Genomic DNA, 19627 nt, shown 5'->3' on the forward strand with positions numbered 1-19627 from the left:
TTCCATAGAGATCCCAAAGAATGCCAAGAATCTACAATTTTGCAAAGTTGACGCTCCAGTAGGATGAGTGACTTGCAAGATTTAAAATTCTCCTCTGTTCCCAAGATCTCTCCTGAAGAAGCATGCCATGACATTACCCTTGCCTAAGTGCCGTAGGTGAAAGCCAGTAATAAGGCAACTATATATTCCAACTTTTTATCCCACAGATGCCTTCCTGTAAATTCATTGTACACATACGATTTATAAAGGGAGCCCTGATGTAATGAGCTGCTTTAAGTTCTGCTTTTAAAATACAACTACCTATGGACTTTTTATGGTAGTTGGACTTCTTTAACCATTTGCCTACCAGGCACTTATACCCCCTTCCTGCCCAGACCAATTTTCAGCTTTCAGCGCTATCACACTTTGAATGACAATTGCGCAGTCATGCAACACTGTACCCATATGAAATTTTTATCATTTTTTTCTAGACAGATGGAGCTTTATTTTGGTGGTATTTAATCACCTCTGGGTTTTTTTATTTTTTCTTAAACTAAAAACAGCTGAAAATTAAAAAAAAAAAAAAGTTTTTTCTTAGTTTTGTTATAACATTTTGTAAATAAGTGATTTTTCTCCTTCACTGATGTGCGCTAATGAGGCTGCAGTGATGGGCATTGATAGGCTGCACTGATGAGGAGGCACTGGTAGGTGGCACTGATGGGCATTGACAGGCATCACTGATGGGCACTGATAGGCGGCACTGACTAGCACTGATGGGTGACACTGAAAGGCAGCTCAGATGGGCACTGATATGTGGCATTGATGTGCACTAGTAGGCACTGATATGTGGCATTGATGTGGCACTGGCAAGTAGCATGGATGAGCACTGAGAGCTGGCACTGATAAACACTGGCAGGTGGCACTGCTGGGGCTACACTGATCATCAGGGCACACTGATCATCAGTGCCCTGATGATCAGTGTAGATTTCCCCTCTGAGGGATGCAGATTACCGGCTCTCCTCTCCTCTCGTGCTGTCAGCAATAACCGGCATTTCCCTATTTACATGTGATCAGCTGTGATTGGACACAGCTGATCATATGACCGATCAGACATCTTCGGCCCTTTCCGTTGATCCGCTGTGTCCGAGGGACACAGCACACCGCATATCGCCGCGCTGCGGGAGCCCGGAGTGAAAAAAGAAGCAGTAGTTTAAATTTCTTATGTCACATTATCACAAAGGTCTAGGAAATGCAAAATGTAAGTAAAAAATACACTTAAATTAATTTTAGGTCACAAAAAGCAATAAAATATCCAATTTTTTGTGAAATATAAAAGACGAAGTTGCATCAAGTAAATATCCAACATGTCAAACCTTAAATTTGCATGCACTCGTGAAATGGCAGCAAACTTTAGTACCCTATATTTTCTATAGGTGGCACTTTTAAAGCCCCTTTTATAGGTCATCAGTTTGTTACGGAGGTGGTCTGGTGCTAGAGTTATTGCTCTCATTCTGGCGTGCACGGCGATATGCAACATGTATCGCAATCGACGGTCTCGTGTAAGCACCCCAGTGCGTGCTTTTACGTTTGTGCGTGCATACATATGTGCGGGTGGGGGCCTTTAAAAATTTTGGGGGGAGTTATATGCTTGGGTGTAACTTCCATTTAAAAAAAAAAAAGTTTTTTTTTTTTTTTTTTTTCCCCTTCACATAGGGGAAAAAAGTCTCCTGTGTGATAATTTTTTTGGTGACAGGTTCTCTTTTCTGAGAGATGCTAAAAGACCCTTAATATCTCCTCTGTGCTCCCCTGATTGTAATGCAGTACACATCGCACTGCATTACATGTTTTCCCAGCCTCAATGACCGGAAATCTGTCACAGGGACCCGGAAGTGACGTCACATCTTTTCGGGGTCAGGACAACGGGAAGGGGAGCAGATGTTTCCACTCTCCTCCCTCCCCTATACCACATCATCCCGCTGACACCCACTGGACCAGTCTCAGGCCCGCAGATGGGCAAGCGGAGCCTAGGACATAGAGCGGGCGGGGGGAGAGAGGCTGGCACTGTGGGCTATGTTGAATCAATTGGGCAGAAGCGCTGCTGCTCGAATGCTTCCACCTGACAGGTGAGCCCTGCTGCTAAAGGCAAAAAAAAAAACTACCTGCCCAGCGCCTGGAACTGCATGTCCGGGGCGTCGGGCGATATGAATTGCACATCCCTGTGATGGGCTCCTATGATGCGGAGAGAAAGGAGGGTTACTGGACACTGTCCTATATGGAAGTGCTCTGTTGCTTCTAGTAGGCCAATTATTGTGAAAATGTTTATGTTAATTGTTCAGTACAGGACACAGGCTGGATATTCTTAGACTATGGGTTATAGGCTGCTACCTTCAGGTGATTAGACACGGGCAAAGCTCTGCTGGACAAGCCCCCTGGGTGTGCTCCAATAACACTACCCCTTTCCTTGAATCCTCCAGATTTTTTTCTAGTTTTCTTTCTTAGGCTTTCAGCACGCAAACTTTTGGCGAAGCATCTACAGACACTGTCTTCCACTTTACTCTTGTTGATGCTCTAATCGTGCCTTGATGCAAATTTCCAGCATGGCTCTTGCTTCTATCTATATGAACAGAATCTTATTGCTAAACGTCTAGTCAGTTGAAGCTGCCTCATGACCCTTTTGAAATAGGAAATCCAGTGAGGCACTTAACAAATTCATCAGATGTTACAGGGGAAAGGTGCTCTTTTCACAATGGAAGTTTCCTAACCTCACCCCCATCCTCAGAGACTTCGTCAAAAAGAAGAGTGCCACACAGGTCTCTTTAGACTTCATCTTCAAAGCCAAGACACAACCCTTCCATTCACCGCAAAATATGGAACAGAAAATCTACCAAGTCTACCCTAAAGCCTTCTTTTTAATGAAGGGAAGTCAATTTTGCAAACTACCCTGAACCATCTCTTGTCCTGTGGAGTAGTTGTTCCAGTCCCCCAGAAGACCAGTTTAGAGCATTTTATTCAAACCTGTTTAGTACCAAACCTTTTACTGCCTCTCTCACACAATGGGAATATCTGCCGGTGCTAAGAGCCGATCATGTAGCCGAACCAGCTTCAGAATAAATAAGTATAGACATCTTTTCCACGATAGAATAGTCCTAGAATGAAGGTGGGAATAGGCTTGGTTATAATTTGACTAGAATTCCACTTTAATGCTGGAAAAGCTACTTCAGAAAGTTTTACTATTGTGCTTGGAACTCCTTTGGCTGGTGAGAACACAGGCACTTAGTGGCTTGCTAATATGCTACTGCTTTGGAGTTTGTGCTACTTCCTTGCTGTAGTTCAGTTTTAAACAAATTTAGAATGTGTCAACCTAGTGAACCTCTGTGTCAATGATGTAGCATTTATCAATTAATATTTCCAGTACACCGTTTTTAGAAGAGCAACTGAAACCAATTTTTGAATTTTCAGTCATTCTCCCTTTTGCGTGCCAAATTAAAAATCCTTCAACTGAGAACTGTTTTTTGTTTTGTATTTTTATTTGCCTTTGTTGTAACTAAAACAGACATGAAATATGTACCTAGATCATGTGCTTATTTATAAACCAGACTAAAAACGTGTAAAGCTTACCAGACTTATAGAAAGGAAAGGTTAAACATAAGACAAACTTCTCAGATCAGGGCTGCATTCAGCTGGGAATAGACTTGGGAAGTTTCCATTCTGCTCTAGAAAATGAGGCTAGGTTGTCTGGATTGATGGCATTACCCATTTTGCTGTTCACTATTGTGACCTGATTTCTACAATTAGAGTTCTGCTGTTTAACTGTGTGCACAATAATATAGCTAACTTTGGAGCCAGCTCTTTCCTCAAGCTCGAGTGGCAACGTAATCGAACAACACACACTCATTTGATTTATGGAGAATACCACCGTGTGCCCTAAAGTCAGCCTTAAATCATATTTAAATCACAAACCAAATTTGTAATATTAAATATCATCAAACCTTAGGTTTGGTGGTGTTGATTTCCTTTAAGACTATAAATCCACCTTCGGATCTTGCTAGTTAACGCACATTCTATCCTAGTGTAACAATGCTTGCTCACTGTACTGAATCTATGGAGTAGCAGCTTTGTCATCCAAGGCTGCTCTCCTGATTAAGACTACAAATAACTTGTCTTGCTTTATGGTTACATAGGGATGGGGGGAGTGTTTTGTAGTTCAGAGTCCTGGTGGTGCTAGTATTAGAGATTTCAGTTAAGTGTGCAGGATATTACAAAGATGCACAATTTCTGGAAGGATCAACAGGTCATTTACTATATATGCACACAATGCTATTGGATGTAGCAACTGTACTCATTTTGTTCAAGTTAAGGATTGGTAAGCTGCAAATATATTCAATGTTTATTCTTCAAGTGTACTTAGTTCACCCTAGTGAATTTTTCTCTTGTAAAAACACGCAAAGGGTACAGCTCACACGTGTGCATGCAGCCATGCAGTTAAAAATAAAAAATGCATGCAGCATTTCTAAAGTTTTGAACTGCATGTTCTATAATCGACATGAGTTGCAACTCATGAGTCTGCTTTCATCAGCAGTGTAAGATTGCTTAATGTGAATACATTCTAAGGATTTTATGTTATAACTAAAAGGTATAATGTACATAGATCTCATTTTATATGAAAATCTGTACTATGCTTTGATACTTACTGCACGTACAAAACTAATGTGTCCGATAATATGCAGTTACAAAAAAAAATGTTGCTTAAAATTGCTTGAACAAAATTACTTGGGGAAAAAACCTGGCACAATTCGACTCTTACTACATGTGCAAGTAATGTGCAGTTACAAATGTGCTTGCATCAAATTAACATCCAATCAAACTCATGAATCAGTGCAAAAATAATACAATTGTGAATAATAGATGAGCGCAAGTGTGCATGTGATAATGAAATCCAATCTAGTCCATAAAAGCAACCTTCCATGGTAAAAAAAAAAATTTTCAATCCTCAAAGACCCACAGGGGAATAAACTGGTGAACAAAAGTGCGTAGTCACTCCACCACAGTGATCCTAGTGGACAAACTCTTGCCGCCTTTTGTCAGAACCTTAGTTATAAAAGGTCCAGGAAGGCAGAGTCCCTTTTTAAGTAGCCTGGATGAGCTATAATGGAGGATTCCATCTCCCTTCTAAAACGGCCAGCTTGAGGAAACCTTTTAGGAAGTTAACTCAAAAGAGAAAGGAAAGACCTAGTGCTCTCTGTGTTTCTCAAACAACCTGAATATTTTTTTAAAATCCTACATTAATGAAGTATGACTAAAGCCTTTTTGCCCCTACTTCTGTGGATCACAGGAGTGCTGTTCGTTCTGCTAAAGTTCGTTTTTGGCTGACATCACTTAGCTGATCCAGGCTGGCTCAGCCTCTCAGCAAGCCACTAGGAGACTGAGCCAGCCACTCCCACCCCCCTCCATAGCCAAGTGCTCCAGTGAGGGCAGAGAACCAGAGACTGACAGCCACCACTCTGTGCTCAGTGGAGGGGAGAACTGAGCAATCAGCAGGGTTTGATCACTTCCCTCCGTGTAGAGGTGGCGGGGGACATATGTTACATCCACCGAGGTGAGTGTATACATTTATTTTTTTTTTTCCCCCAATTATAAACTCTTCAGTGTAATTACAACAGGAGAATTTTATTAGAGCTTGTCCTCTCCACAATACAAATACCAACAATGACTCAGTGCTCTCCCCTATGTGTTGCATTATCGACTTATTCAGGGCAAGAAGTCTGTTTATTTGAACGCATGTTCATTTATTAGTTTGATTGGATGCAAGCACATTTGTTGTAACTGCATATTACTTGGCACATTTGTTTTGCGCATGTAGTGAGAATCAAAGCATGGTATAGGTTTTTTTTTATTCAAGCAACTTGTAAGCAGATCTGTTGTAACTGTATATTTTTATGTGGCACATTAGTTTTGTACATGCAGAAGTGACAAAGCACAGTAGTTTTTTTTTTTTTTTTTTTTTTTTTCTCATTTCAGCAGAGTTTTTTTGAGTACTGCTTCTCTATAGTTATAAGTAATTGTGAGTGTGAGATTTTATATATAAAATTATATACACGGGTTGGACAAAAATGGAACCACTATATGATTTGCAGGTTTGAAAGTGACGACATGTTTAACGTTGGAAAGTGTGGAAGTATTCTTTTGCTTTTGCTGTGTGAGGGGACACCTAGCTAACATGTGGGAAGCCTCACTTTCATTGTCCACTGCATGCACTGCTAGTAATACAGAGTCTTGTCATTTACTGAGCTTCAAAGAGGGCAAATTGTTGGTACCCGCTTAGCTGGTGCCTCTGTGGCTGAAGTTATTTTAATTAGTGTCGTGAGGTACAGAATCAAAGCTTATGACTGCATATACAGTTTCTGAGAAAACTATGTTTAATAAACATAAGCACGGTCGACATGGTCAACCAAGAATAAGAAAACATCTGCTACAAAAGTGACTGCAGAGCTCAATCTCTGTCCCATGAAGACTGCGCAATGTCATTTTGTCTTTCGGTCAGTTGACCACATTTGTTTAGCATACAACGTTTTCCCGGAAACTGTATATGCCATCATAACCTTTGATACTGTACCTCGCAACACGGAAAACTGGCAACTTTAGTCATGGGCACCAACAATTTGCCCTCTTTAAAGCTCCATGAGCTCTGACATGACTCTATTAGCAGCGCACTCCGTGAATGACGAAAGTGAAGCTTCCCACCTGTTAGCTGTCTCATCACACAGTGGAAGCTTCTTTCAAGGTGAAACATATTGTCACTTTCACACCTTCAAATCCTAGTGTTCCATTTTTTTTTGTCTAACTCCTGTAGTTCTCATTTTGTATTGCTACCTATCTGGGGAATCGCTTAAGCATTTTTTGTTTGCCAGAATTGCATGGCCTTTTACCTTTAGCAATAGTGAAGCTTTCAAGAAGTTAAATACATTAAGTATCAAAATGTATATTCTTTTGTTTGTTTTTTAGGAAATCAACACTTATAATCCAGGCGACACAAATTTTTCCAGTACATCATGGGAGGATGTCTCGCTTTGGGAAGCTATTGGACGCAGAAATGTATGTCTAACACTAGTGGTTGGCAATCAGAGTAGAACAGCTTTTACTACTATCAAAGTCCTGTGTAGGACTGTCTTTCTTGAGCAAGGTTTCAATGACAATATTTATTTATTTTGCAGAAGGTTAAATGTGCAGGAGCTATTTTTGTGCCTTAGGCCCCTTTCACACAGTGCGGAATCTGCTTTGTTCAGCAGGGAATCTGTCCAATGATCCCTTGCTGAGCAGAGTGGGCAGGTGACATGTCCGTGTTCACTCAGTTTATGCAGAACAGAAATGGACACAACCCACTCTGCTCTATTGGCGGTCAGGTGTAAACCCTCTGATCTGCCTAGATGGAGGGGGAATGGATCCCCTTCTGTTTCTTTTAGCGGATCGGATTGGAGGTAGGCGGGTGTAAATGGATACAAATCCATTTACACTCTCCAGTCCATAGGGATACATGGACCGTTCGATCAGATCCCCTTGAAAAACTGACAGGCGGACCTGATCAGATTGCTAGTGTGAAAGGGGCCTCATTGTGACTTTGCCTGAGCAACAGCATATTGTTGTTTTTAATATATTTGGCAGGATTTTCAACTGTAGCATGCATGTTAAAAACACATTGATGTTAATTTTGTCATTTTAAGATTTCTTTATTGAAAAATAGAAGTAGGTTTTTGTAATAGGTGCCTGACAATACTGACTACCTGTGCAAAATCTAAAACTTAATTTTGGGCATCAGAGTGGTGGTGGGTGATTAGGAAAATCTACCAATTTTTACAATTTCTTGCTGAGCTAATATCCTCCCTTGATGTCACTGCTTTCTGTAACTTAAGACATCCTTCTAAAAACGCTGAAGCTATAGACTGTGTGCATGTGTTTCTCTTCTAACGTACACCCAGAACTACAGTTTTTTTTTTTTATTTTCTAGGGTGGTATCAGGTAGATGCTTTTAAAGTCATACCATGCATCTCAAATACATTGCTAAATGGCTACAGGAAAAAGCTAAAAATCTGCACTTTGATCACTGCTGTGAAGGTTAATTTATACAGGTAAGCAGCTGCACAACATATCAGAGTGAACTCTTTTGGCAATTGTTTTTAAACTGGCAAAGGGGTTCATCCTGGAACAATGTGCTGGTTATTTGTATAATCATACCTAAACTTTGATGTGCAGAGTGCAAGCATTACGCCAACTTCATTTTTATGATGCCAGCAGTTCCCACACACCTAACAGTGTGATGGTACAATCCTCTTTTTGGCAAGAACTATGTAGTGCAACATCTGCCTACATTGTTTAATTTATATCCTGACATGTAGACCTTTTGCACTGGTAATTCGAAGGTAGATTGTAGAGTCAAAGTCTAAAGTATGTTGCCAGTTCAAGCAGAGCTCCAAGGAGCCCTGAGGTTTCTGTGTCAGATTTTTTACTTGTATAATGTTTATCTTTGAGTTTCTGAAACCGCTGTGCTAGTTAGGAGTGAATGAAAACAACTGAGCATTTTTAAGCTGGAGATAAAGAATTCTGTATCTTCTGTGTAAGGGAGTGCTGCCCATGGTGCTTTTACTGACCTGTATGGTGAATGCAGCTTCAACAGCGCTAATAGCTGAGCATTTGGCAAAACATGTTTGTTTACCTTTGTCTTGTCTGACAAGACCGAAAGTACATAAAGCATTGCTTTAGACCTGATAGATAAATAAAAAATGCCTATTACTGATACTGTTTAATATCAAAAGTTCTAGCAGACCACATTCGCTTTTGAAGCTGCAGGCACTGTCTCTAACCTCCAGATGCTGCCTGCAGGCAGCCTATTTAAGTCTATTAGGATGCAGCCGCTCCAAGGTTATAGCTGCCCAACTAATGGGATGGGTGTGAGCGAGTGGCTCTAACCGCAGACTGTGTATTTTTGGGGCTGCTCACCACAGACTGGTCACATTAGAACAAGCAGCTGTGTCTGTGCAACCGCTGTATTCTAATATACTTCAATGGGTTGCTACAGGCAACACCTGGAGAATATAGAGCTGCCAAAAAACCCATCCTGTTCATGATGTATGGCTTCAGCACTTGTGTGATGGAGGCCTTTAAATTCACACCAGAGCCACTGAACTCTTGGCTCTTTTTCTATTACTTTCTATTGCAACAAATTCTTTGCAGGCTGCCATCCTAATGGAAATGCACAACATGTGTTTCTAAGATGTTAAAAAGGCCTCCTGCACAAGGGAAGTAAAAAATGCAGGCCATACGTGGGTCGAATTCTGGACAAATTTTCTTTAGAAAATCTGAAATTTTGTGTTTTGTAATCCAATCATGCGCCATTGATTTAGAAATTCGACCAACCAAGCCTTTAATTTCACATCATGTTGCTACAGAAAATAATTTTTTCGTGGCCAAGAATTTTTTTCTTTCCAGATCACAGCTTATGCTGATCCTTTTTTTCAATTACATTTCTCGCATGATTCTTCCATCATTGATTGGAAATTATTGAGTTTTTCCAAAAATTTCCAACATGCCTGATCACTCAAATTCGATGGTCACTCGAAAATCAGCCATTGATGTGGCCCACTAATGGTTAATCTTAGAAAAGATTTTCGAAAGAAAATTCTTTTAGAATTTGATCCATGTTTTGGCCAGCTAAAGTCATGTTTTTTTTTTTTTTTATAGATGCATGTTGTCTATGGAACAATGCACACAGCTGCATTAAAATGGAGGGATAGCATAGAGTTGTAAAATGAAAATAGAAAATTGTACATTTGTGCAGTAATTTATGTGCATATACATAGTTTTTTCAAAACGTATTTTTTGGTAAAAACACTTTTAAATTTAATACAAGAAAACACAGTATATAACACAATTTTTTTTGTGCTGTATAAAAGATGTTACGCCAATGCGAAGCTTTAAAAGCCTTACAGGTTTTTAAATTACTGCCCATGATCTGACGTTTGCAGTGATACCTCGAGTGGGATGATCACTGTGTGTGTGCATTCGCCTTTTGGGGGGCATTTTTTTTTCTTTCAATTTATTTTTACACTGCCACTTTAATTTTTTTTAAAATCACTGTTGCAGTCCCAAGGAATGTAAATATCCCTTGCAACAGCAATAGGCATGTGACAGGTACTCTTTATGGAGGGATCTGGAGTCAATGAGACCCATTATCCCTACTCTGCTCTTTAAAAGCATTCAATCACACCAATATCAATGTGATTGAATGAATGCTTTTATATTTTAAAAATTATGCCGTGTATTTCCTAGTAAACCAGAAGTTATGTCAGGTCATTGCTTCCAGTTTACCATTTAACGGAGCTGAACAAAGCCTATGTGGTCTTTGGCTCTGTGCCCACTTTGTGGCAGCGCTGGCTGGTCAATTTGGACTCCTGATGCGATAGAAGCTCCTGTTTAAAGCCATTGAAGGGGGACGTCCTCTCCCGCTGCTTGTAATAGCAATCCAGTGGCTAGTTAGCTGCTCCGTTTGCTATTAAGAGAGCCGACAGTTGGCTCTAAATAACTATTCCAGCTGCAGGAATCCTCCCAGTACAACGGCTTAAACTCAAGCGATGTATGGGTATGTAGCTGGAGATAAAGTGGTTAAAAGTAATCTAATGTCAAAGAATGACTTTAGGTACACAGCTTCACCTTAACTTCTGGCCTTTAAAAAAAAAATAAAAAAATTAGTAAATAGACCTTGCAAATACTTGAGTATCTCCTGGGGTTCCCCCAGAGTCTGTGCACCTGTCTTCGCTTCTTCCTCTTTATCACAGCTCTGCCATTAGCTTTCCAAAGAAAGCAAGTAGTGTAGCATAGAAAATGCAGTTTTGTTAATGTTAAGCCTTTCCAGAAGAGTACAGTTGGTAGTACAGCCAGTGCAAAAGTAAATTTTTAACATTTCAGAGATGTTAGACTGAAAAAAATCTGTATTTGTATCACCTCTGTATTGTACATCTAAAAATGATATGCAGAGTATCTGCAGGTGCCTGACATTTATTTCCAGCTGGAATTAAAGCAACCCTCATTCTTTACAGCCAAGGAATCTTACAATTAAGCCTCTGTTCTGCAGTTACCATGGTGCTGCACATAAGTTATGGCACCAGCCATTTGCAAGCCTTGAATGCATCTTTTTTGGTATACAATCAGGGATGTGAAAAAAATACTTCTCTGGGGACTAAATCAGTGTCCCAATCTACTTGTCCCTCATGACAATCTACTTGTCCAGATAAAACAAAATAAATTTTAACCCAAACTATATTTAAATCTGAGGTGCTTTTAGGAATGTTCTATATTTTCTGAAAGCAGACACCTTAGAGAATAAAATAGTGGTAGTTCCAATTTATGTCACACAATATTATTGCAAAGGTCTAGGAAACACAAACTTTTAGTAAAAATCAGTATTGAAATCGACATTTTCACGTGTAGGTGCCCCAATACGTCTGTTTACATTTGTATGTGGGGGCTCCAAAAACTTTTTTTTTTTTTTTTTTTTTTTTTTTTTTTTTTAGGGAGTGCTTGGGTGTCATATTATTATTTTTTTTTTGTTTTTCATCACATAGGGGTGACAAAGTCCCCTATATATTGATTTTTTGGTGACGGCCCTTTTTTTTTTTTTTTTTTTTTTTTTAAAAGTCTGATTCATATTTAAAGTGGACCTTCACTTAAAGGTGAAAGTACTGCTAATCCTCCTCTTTACCAAACATGTCTGCTTTTGTTCGTATGCATTACAGGGTGGTGATAGGATTCATAGATTACAGAACAAAGAAGATTTGCTTTGCTTTCTAATTATTAGCTTATGAGAATTATTAAGGTCTCTGCATTATTGGTAAGATCGACATGAATTTCTTTTTTTTACTTGCGGAGAATGTTTTTGGCTTTAAAAAGAAAACTAATGCAGCCACCACATCGAAGACTGGTAAGCTGCAATATATTATAATTTTGTTTTTGGGTTTACTTATTGTACTTTATTTTGTTCTCCTTTATTGAAGTAGAATCCAGAAGTGCAGAAGATCTTTTTTTTTTTTTTTTTTTTTTCCCATAGTAAGAAAATATTTGGTGCTTTTGATCATAAAACAAGAACAGAACTAATTTAATTTTTTATTTTCTTTAGGGTTACAGATCAAAGCAGTTTTGTTGCAGCCTCTGCAACTTTTCAACAAGACTGCTGTCGTCTTTCAAAAGTCATCTGCAGCGCTATCATGAAGATGAGAAAGATCAGGAGATGATGTCAAGTTGTCCAAGGTGTCCATTCACTTCCCATACAAAGAATGTGGTCAAACACATGCGGATTTTTCACTCAAGTGTGCGAAAAGTGCAAACACCTACTACAAAAGATAGTCAGAATCCTGTTTGGACAAAAGAATTACCAAAAGCAGTTCAAATGAAATTTTCTTGTTCAAGGTGTTCTTTTACGGACAGCCTATATTACACTATAAAGAGGCATGTTCTAACTAGCCACCACAAAAGTGAACTTGAAAATTATTTTGGGGAAAAGTCCGAAGAGGAACTTAAAGGGACTCTTGGATCAAAAGTTAATCTTGATAATAGATTTTACTGCAAAAAATGCAATTACACAATTCATAACCATGATGCATTAATGTACCATATTCTAACATCTGACAAGCATAGAGATTTGGAACAGAAGCTGAGAGCTGAGATCTCTGATGCTGGTCGATCAAGTATAAGAAGGCCATACAAGAAAGTACTTGGTCCACCCATAGCGCTTTCACCTAAACCAGCACCATTGCCAATCTCCCCAGCTGTGGCTCTTCCATCTGCTCAAGATGCAAAGGTGGCTTCACTTCCTCAAAACGGTCCCAATCAACCACTTTTGGGAGCATCTACTGCTATTATTTCAAATCTAGTACCATCTATAACATCGGTTCCTGATCCTGCTGGAGGTATAGTGAAGACCACAACTACTAATGTTGCCCCTACTGCTCAAGTTGGATTTGTAACTACTTCCCTTCCTCAAAACCAGAGCATTACCCTACAAGCTTCCCTTCCCCAGTCTGTGTTTTTGTCTCCAAGGTTTACTCTAAATCAGCCTGTCACTGCAACAGTGCTTCCTTCTGCTTGCAGTGTTGGTGGACAGATAATTCCTGGAGCTCAGACCACTGTGCGACCTACAGTTTTACCAGTCAACCAGCCATTACCCAGGGGCTTGCTTCCTGTGAACCAGTCAGCAATGCTTCCCTTGCAATCCAATGTAATACAGATGAATCAAAATGTAAGGCCTACAATCATCTCTGTGAATCAACCACTGAAGTCAACTAATGTTGCAGGCAATCACCCTGGGGTTCCCCAAAATACTTTCCTTGCGGCACCTATAATAAGGCAGCTTATTCCAACTGGAAAACAAGTAAATGGAATACCTACATATACTCTTGTAACATTGCCGGTTGCTCCATGTGCTATTCCAGCTGTTAATCCACCAAAAGTGCCTGCACAGCTGTCTCAGCCAGAGAAAGTGGTTCATGTATCCACTTCTCCAGCCAGCGCACCATCACCCCCTGTTGTACAGGCACCTGAAAGCACATCAGAAAAAAATCCAACTCCAAAACGTACTCCTGCCAATAGCCCAGGTGTTGCTCCAGGTGCTAAGGACAAGACCAGACAGTGGAAGACATGTCCAGTATGCAATGAACTATTCCCCTCAAACGTATATGAAGTTCACATGCAGATTGCTCATATAAAACAGGAGAATGGCCCTGATAAGCCAACAGAGTCTGCCGCCAACAATGAGACAAAGCAACCTATAGTTGCAGCAGCACATGCATCTTTTTTGAAAGTTGTGAAGGAAAAGTCTGTTCGATGTGTCACTTGCAAGGTATTTGCTCAAGACAAAGAGGTGTTACAGCACCTTTTAATGCACGGTATGGTATGTCTGTACTGCAAAGCTGTTTTTTACGAACTCAGAAACTTTATCTACCACATGAAAATCCTGCATGTAGACAAAAAGAAAATCCATGCAGACTTTGTCAGAAAAGGTATTACAGTATCGTGTGATACCAATGGTACAGCACTGTTTTCTCATTTTGACTTTACCTTTCATGTTTCCAAGGAAGAGCTTGGAGAAAAAGAAATGCACATTGCTGTAGTTGCTGGAGCCAATTCTAACACTTCTACTCCCTTATATATCAAAATACAAACATCTGCTGAGAGAAGCACGCATGATGAGCAGAACTCTAAATGTTCTTTTTGTGAATACGCTTTATCCAAGTCAGAAGCACTGGAAACGCATTTGAAAGATAAGCACCACATAATGCCCACAATGCATACTATACTTAAATCCCCTGCATTTAAGTGTATACACTGCTGCGGTGTCTACACTGGTAGTATGACTTTGTCAGCCATTGCGTTGCATCTTCAGCGCTGTCGTAATGCTCCTAAAGATAGTATTGCTGCACTAGAGTTGTCTGCAGACAGCAATGCTAAAGGGCAGTCAAAGGGAGGATCAAATGATTGTTCAAAAGGAAAGCAAAATTATACTGCAGAAACTCAGGTTGCATCAAATGATACAAAGAGCCAGAAAAATGGTCTAGGTGCTTCAAAAGACTCCTCTCCTGTGCCTTCTAAAAGAAGAAAAATTGACTCCAAATCAGAATTTTCAGATCATTCTGCTGATCAAAATGTTAGCATGCTTGTGATGGTACCAGATGCTTTTGCAACTGTATCTCACGAGGCTAAAAAAGAATTCCTGCTAAAGTATTTCCATGTGAAACCTTACCCCAGCAGAAAGGAAATTGAATTGCTGGCACATGTACTAGATATGTGGAAGAGTGACGTTGCTTCATTTTTTGGTACAAGGCGATATATGTGCACGAAATTTCTCAAAAATCACAAACAGCAAGTATTACTGGGATTTAAAATGGATGATCTTAAGCAAGTGAAGCATGACATAGACCTGTCTGAAGATTATTAGACTGCTTCAGTAGGTTAATTTTACAGAAAATGGGATGCAGCTGGTTAGCTGTACAATGGCTTACATAACGTCACTTGTGATGAGAAATGATTCAAATGAAAACTGGAACTGGTTTAAAATGTATGATCCAAAACACTTGCTCATTAATCCATTTTTTATGTTTGGTGTTCACTATGGTGCTCCTAACTTCTGGTTCAATAGTTCCAGCAAATTGACCTCTCTATAGAAGTTTGTCAGTTTCACAAGTTTTTTCCTGCATTCAGCACTATATTCTCCTGTGTCTACGTATGCTTTTTTGTTTGTGTTTTCCAGAAGCTCAGTTTGTGAAGATGCGCTGTATGTCTGTCAATATACTGTATGACCTGTCAAGCCCAAGCTTTTCAAAGCTTGGGCTTGACTAGTCTTTACTGATAGTATTTAATCTAAGACTGTGGCCCATTGTTACACTGAAGAATAGATGTGTTGAGGCTTATATAGGATCACTAGAAATATCCGGGTAAAAACAAATCCTATCTGCTAGGTCAGTGGTTCTCAACCACAAGCCCATGAAGTCTCTTCTGCTGGACAGTGCCTTTCTCTGTTCCCTTATGTTCAGCAGTTGGCCCCCATGCTGGGTGAGGAAGTGTGCTTGGAAGGAGTTGCACAGAAGAGGAAAGAACTCCCCAGACACTGGTTGGAGTCTTGGGTGGTTAGGCTACTGACTAATGAATTGTGCTTCCTATCGGGACCCAACTAATAGGGTGCTCAGGGCTGAGCCTTGAGTACAAAGAGCTGCTTATGCTTCTCCATAAAGAACTTTATAAGTGATCGCAAGAATGACCAGAGCCCTCTGCAGAGAGAACATAGTGTGGCCCAATGCAGCATCCAGATTTATCTCCTGTGAAAGGTAGAATCTTGTAAATCAGTGGTTCTAAACCACTGCGCTGTACAATGTAGCACATGAGTAGATTCAGAGCCTATTATGTCACACACAGTGTGCAGTACACGGAGTCCCTATGCCTGCTTTTTTTTGCCACAGCGCTTTTTTTTTTTCCCCCTACGTTCTGAAGTTCAAGTGTATGTATAATGCAATGCTATGGGCAGCATTGTGTGTATCATGTATTTGCAGTTTAGGATTTCACTGGCTGATATGATTGCAGTTGTGGGTGCATACATTTCTCCAAAACATTGCAAAAAAAAATGTTTAACAAGCCCTCGCTAAGGTTGAGAATCACTACTCTAGTTACATTGTTGCTCCTGCACCATGTACTGACCTTCTAAGCAGATTTCATCATTTCTTAGCTTTGAAATTCATTAATATGTAAGCCTACTGGCAAATCTAGGGGTTGGCTTTGTAATTTAGGTGCGATGTACAGTTTTTGTTTTTTTTTTACTTTTCTATGTGCTGCTCCTTAAATACATCAATAATTGTTTCACAGCTGTAGCTCTGTCAGTTTCCACTTTTGTACACGGTTTGTTTTAATTGGTAGTTATGTGGTTTGAACCCCAAACCTTTTCTTTATAGAGGTCTACATCTTTATTCCTTTCATCTACATACTGGATGGAGCATCATTTATGCATCATTTTAGGTGTACTTAACATGTCTTTTTTTTTCCAGTAAGGAAATTAAACTTTTTCTGCAATTCAGTTTTTAATGTGTGATACAGGACTCTTTTATATCCCTATATAAATATTATATAATTTATTAGTAACTTTGGAAGAACAGGAACCCTTAGTTGTAGGAAAGGCTTAATGTGGTGCCAGTTAGGCCCTCTCGTTTCTACTTTACTGTAATATATCTAGTACAAAGAATATATTGCCTTTGCCAATTTGGACTTGCTTTTGTTCCAAATAAACATTTTAACTACAGATTGAGTACAGTGTTGTTTCTTGAAGCCACTGCAACAATTGCACTGTTTACTGTAGATGAGTTTTGAAGCGATCAAGGTGCTTCTGATCTTTTCAGGAGAAAGAGGACTCGCTTGCACAGAGATATTAGAAAAGCAAATGCCTCAAGGTGCTTATATAAAATTTTAGAAATGATAAGCACCTTAAGTCTATTCTGAAGTAATAGTCTATTCTGCTCCGTTTCCTACCAACTGTACACTAAGCTGCCAGTGCACAGCTCAGCGTGCACTCTGGGAATTCTTCAGCTGTGCCTAACTGATTCCTGTGTGCATATGTGGGGCCAATCAGGATTTTGAAAACCCACCACCCAGGGAGAAGATGTTAGCGGCTGACAAGGGATGTAACTGCCTCAGGTGGAGGTGAGCATCTTTTGGGGTTTCATTCTGCTTTAAAGTGGACGTTCAGTCAAATACTAATTATACTTAAACCTGATCCCACCCCCATTCTAGGCCTATTCTAATTACCTTATAAAGGAAAGATTTCTATACTTACCTATTCGGAGGGTGCTCCCATCTGGTTACATGATCTGCTCCCAGCACTAGATTCAGTGTAGAGAAGGGACAGCAAATTTCCCATAGTATGTTTGTGGGACATCATGCCCAGGCTTTGGAGTGCCGTAAGTATAGGCACCTTTCCTTTTAAAGGGTAGTTAGAATGGGGGTGGGAGTAGGCTTAAGTATTTGACAAGACTTGAACTCAAAGTGAAGACTTGCTATGGCATGGGTAACATTTTGAACTATTGTTCCTAATCGGTACCCTAAAAAAAAGTGTGGTTTTTTTTTTTTTTTTTTTGTCTTGAACTCCTTTTATAGAAAAAAAAATAGCAGTATGCTTCCTGGTATGTGTGGGTGACACTTCTGTTCTCCCCAATGACCAGTAACATTGGCTGCAGTGATGGGTGTGCCAGTGTAGCAGTTATTGCATTTAATCTATAGCCATATCAGTACAATGTTACTATAGTGACAATACACTGTGCACATTTATTAGGCAAGTGAGTATTTTGACCAAATCATGAGTTTTATCCATATTGTCCAACTCAAAGCTGTATAAACATGAATGCTTATTGGATTTATGCATATCAGGTGATGTATATTTGTGTAATGGGGGAATGTGTGACTTAAGTATATCAGCACCCTATATTGAGGTGTGCATAATTATTAGGCCGCTTCTTTTCTCAGACAAAATAGGCCAAAAAATAGATTTAACTGAGTCAAAAATTGTAAAATCTTTCAGAGGCATGCAGCACTCTTGAAATTGGCAAGATATTGGGGTGTGATCACAGAACCATCAAATGCTTTGTTGCAAATATTCAACAGGGTCGCAAGAAACGTGTTGAGGAAAAAAAACATGCAAATTAACTGGCAAGATTGGAGAATAATCAATCGTGAAGCTGCCAGGAACCCATTATCCTCCAGTGCTGTCCTATTCCAGAACTGAAGCCTACCTGGAGTGCCCAGAAGTACAAGGTGTTCAGTGCTTAGAGACATGGCCAATGCTGAAACCTGACCACCGAACAAGTCACATAAGTTGAAAAGTTAAGACTGAGCCAAGAAATACAGATTTTTTTAAACGTTTTATAGACTGATGAGATGAGTGACTCTTGTTGGACCAGATGGATGGGCTCGTGGTTGGATAAGTAAAGGGCACAGAGCTCCACTACAACTCAGACACCAGCAAAGTGAAGGTGGGGTACTGGTATGGGCTGGTATTATTAAAGATGAGCTAAGTGGACCTTTTTGAATTAAAGATTGATTTAAAATCAACTCCCAAATCTACTACTAGTTTTTAGAAGACCCTTTCTTCAAGCAGTAGTACAGGAAAAAGTCTGCATCTTTCAAAAAGACCATGATATTTATGCAGGACAATGTTCAATTGCATGCATTGAAGTACTCCACTGCGTGGCTAGTCAGTAAAGGCCTTAAAGATGAAAGAATGACATGGCCTCCTTCCTAAACCCCTTTTGAGAACTTGTGGGCCCTTCTTAAACAAGAGTTTTACGGTGAAGGAAAACAGTACACTTCTCTGAACAGTGTCTGTGAGGCTGTGGTCAACAGATCAAGGAACTGACACTCCATGAATGAAAGGCTTATGACTCTCGACCGAGAGCACTGTAGTTCAATAATGAAATTAATCTTCAAAAATACAACTTGCCAAATAATTGTGCCGTGTATGCTTGATCTGTTCATACTGTCACTAGAGCAATGGCAGAGTCACTATGGTGATGTACTGCTATGGCAGTGATCGGAGACAATGGTTGGTCTCACTAACATGCAGTGCCATCAGAGTTGCTGCAAAATGCAGGTCCAATTACCCCAGGACTGCTGACCAGTGGTGTTTTTTTTTTTTTTTTGCCTAGGGCAGCACAAAACCAAAAATATGAGTCAGGCTCTGCATACACAATCAAGCAACCGCTCTCAGATCCCACCTAGTCCCTGTGGTGCATGTGTCCATTATTCCAGGGGGCAGTGCTGCCCCCCTGAAAAATGCCTTGTGGTAAATACGTCCCTGCTGCTGACCGCCACATGAAATCCTGCCAGCTGTTTTTAAGGGTGTAAGGCAGGAAGTACAGTGGTAGATTCAATGTGCAGGGGCATATATTGGCAGAACATATACAACTGTGCAAACGTTTTAGGCAGGTGTGAAAAAATGCTGTAAATTAACACATTTCTGAAAGCATGCTTTGTTTATTTTTATCAATTAACAAAATGGAAAGTAAATGAATAGAGAAATCCAAATCAATATTTAGTGTGATCACCCTTTGCCTTCAAAACAGCATCAATTCTT

General features: G+C 39.9%; 1 protein-coding gene across 3 annotated transcripts in view; it reads left to right on the top strand.

Annotated features, from left to right (window-relative positions):
- The window catches only part of ADNP2 (ADNP homeobox 2), a 38539-nt gene extending 21735 nt beyond the window's left edge, over positions 1–16804 (top strand). Inside the window, exons 2-4 of one of the 3 annotated variants that reach the window (XM_089682224.1) lie at positions 6982–7071; positions 7982–8102; positions 12143–16804. In XM_089682224.1, coding sequence (XP_089538350.1) covers positions 12254–14956 — 2703 coding nt within the window. In that variant the 5' untranslated portion in view covers positions 6982–7071; positions 7982–8102; positions 12143–12253 and the 3' untranslated portion in view covers positions 14957–16804. The remainder of the gene's footprint in view (positions 1–6981; positions 7072–7981; positions 8103–12142) is intronic. The other 2 variants (XM_089682222.1, XM_089682223.1) reach the window with 2 other exon arrangements.
- Positions 16805–19627: the final 2823 nt, after the last annotated feature.

This window comes from Staurois parvus, unplaced genomic scaffold (assembly GCF_062004578.1).
Source record: "Staurois parvus isolate SC_StPar_1 unplaced genomic scaffold, SC_StPar_1.0 ptg000287l, whole genome shotgun sequence".
NCBI classification, from domain to species: Eukaryota; Metazoa; Chordata; class Amphibia; order Anura; family Ranidae; genus Staurois; species Staurois parvus.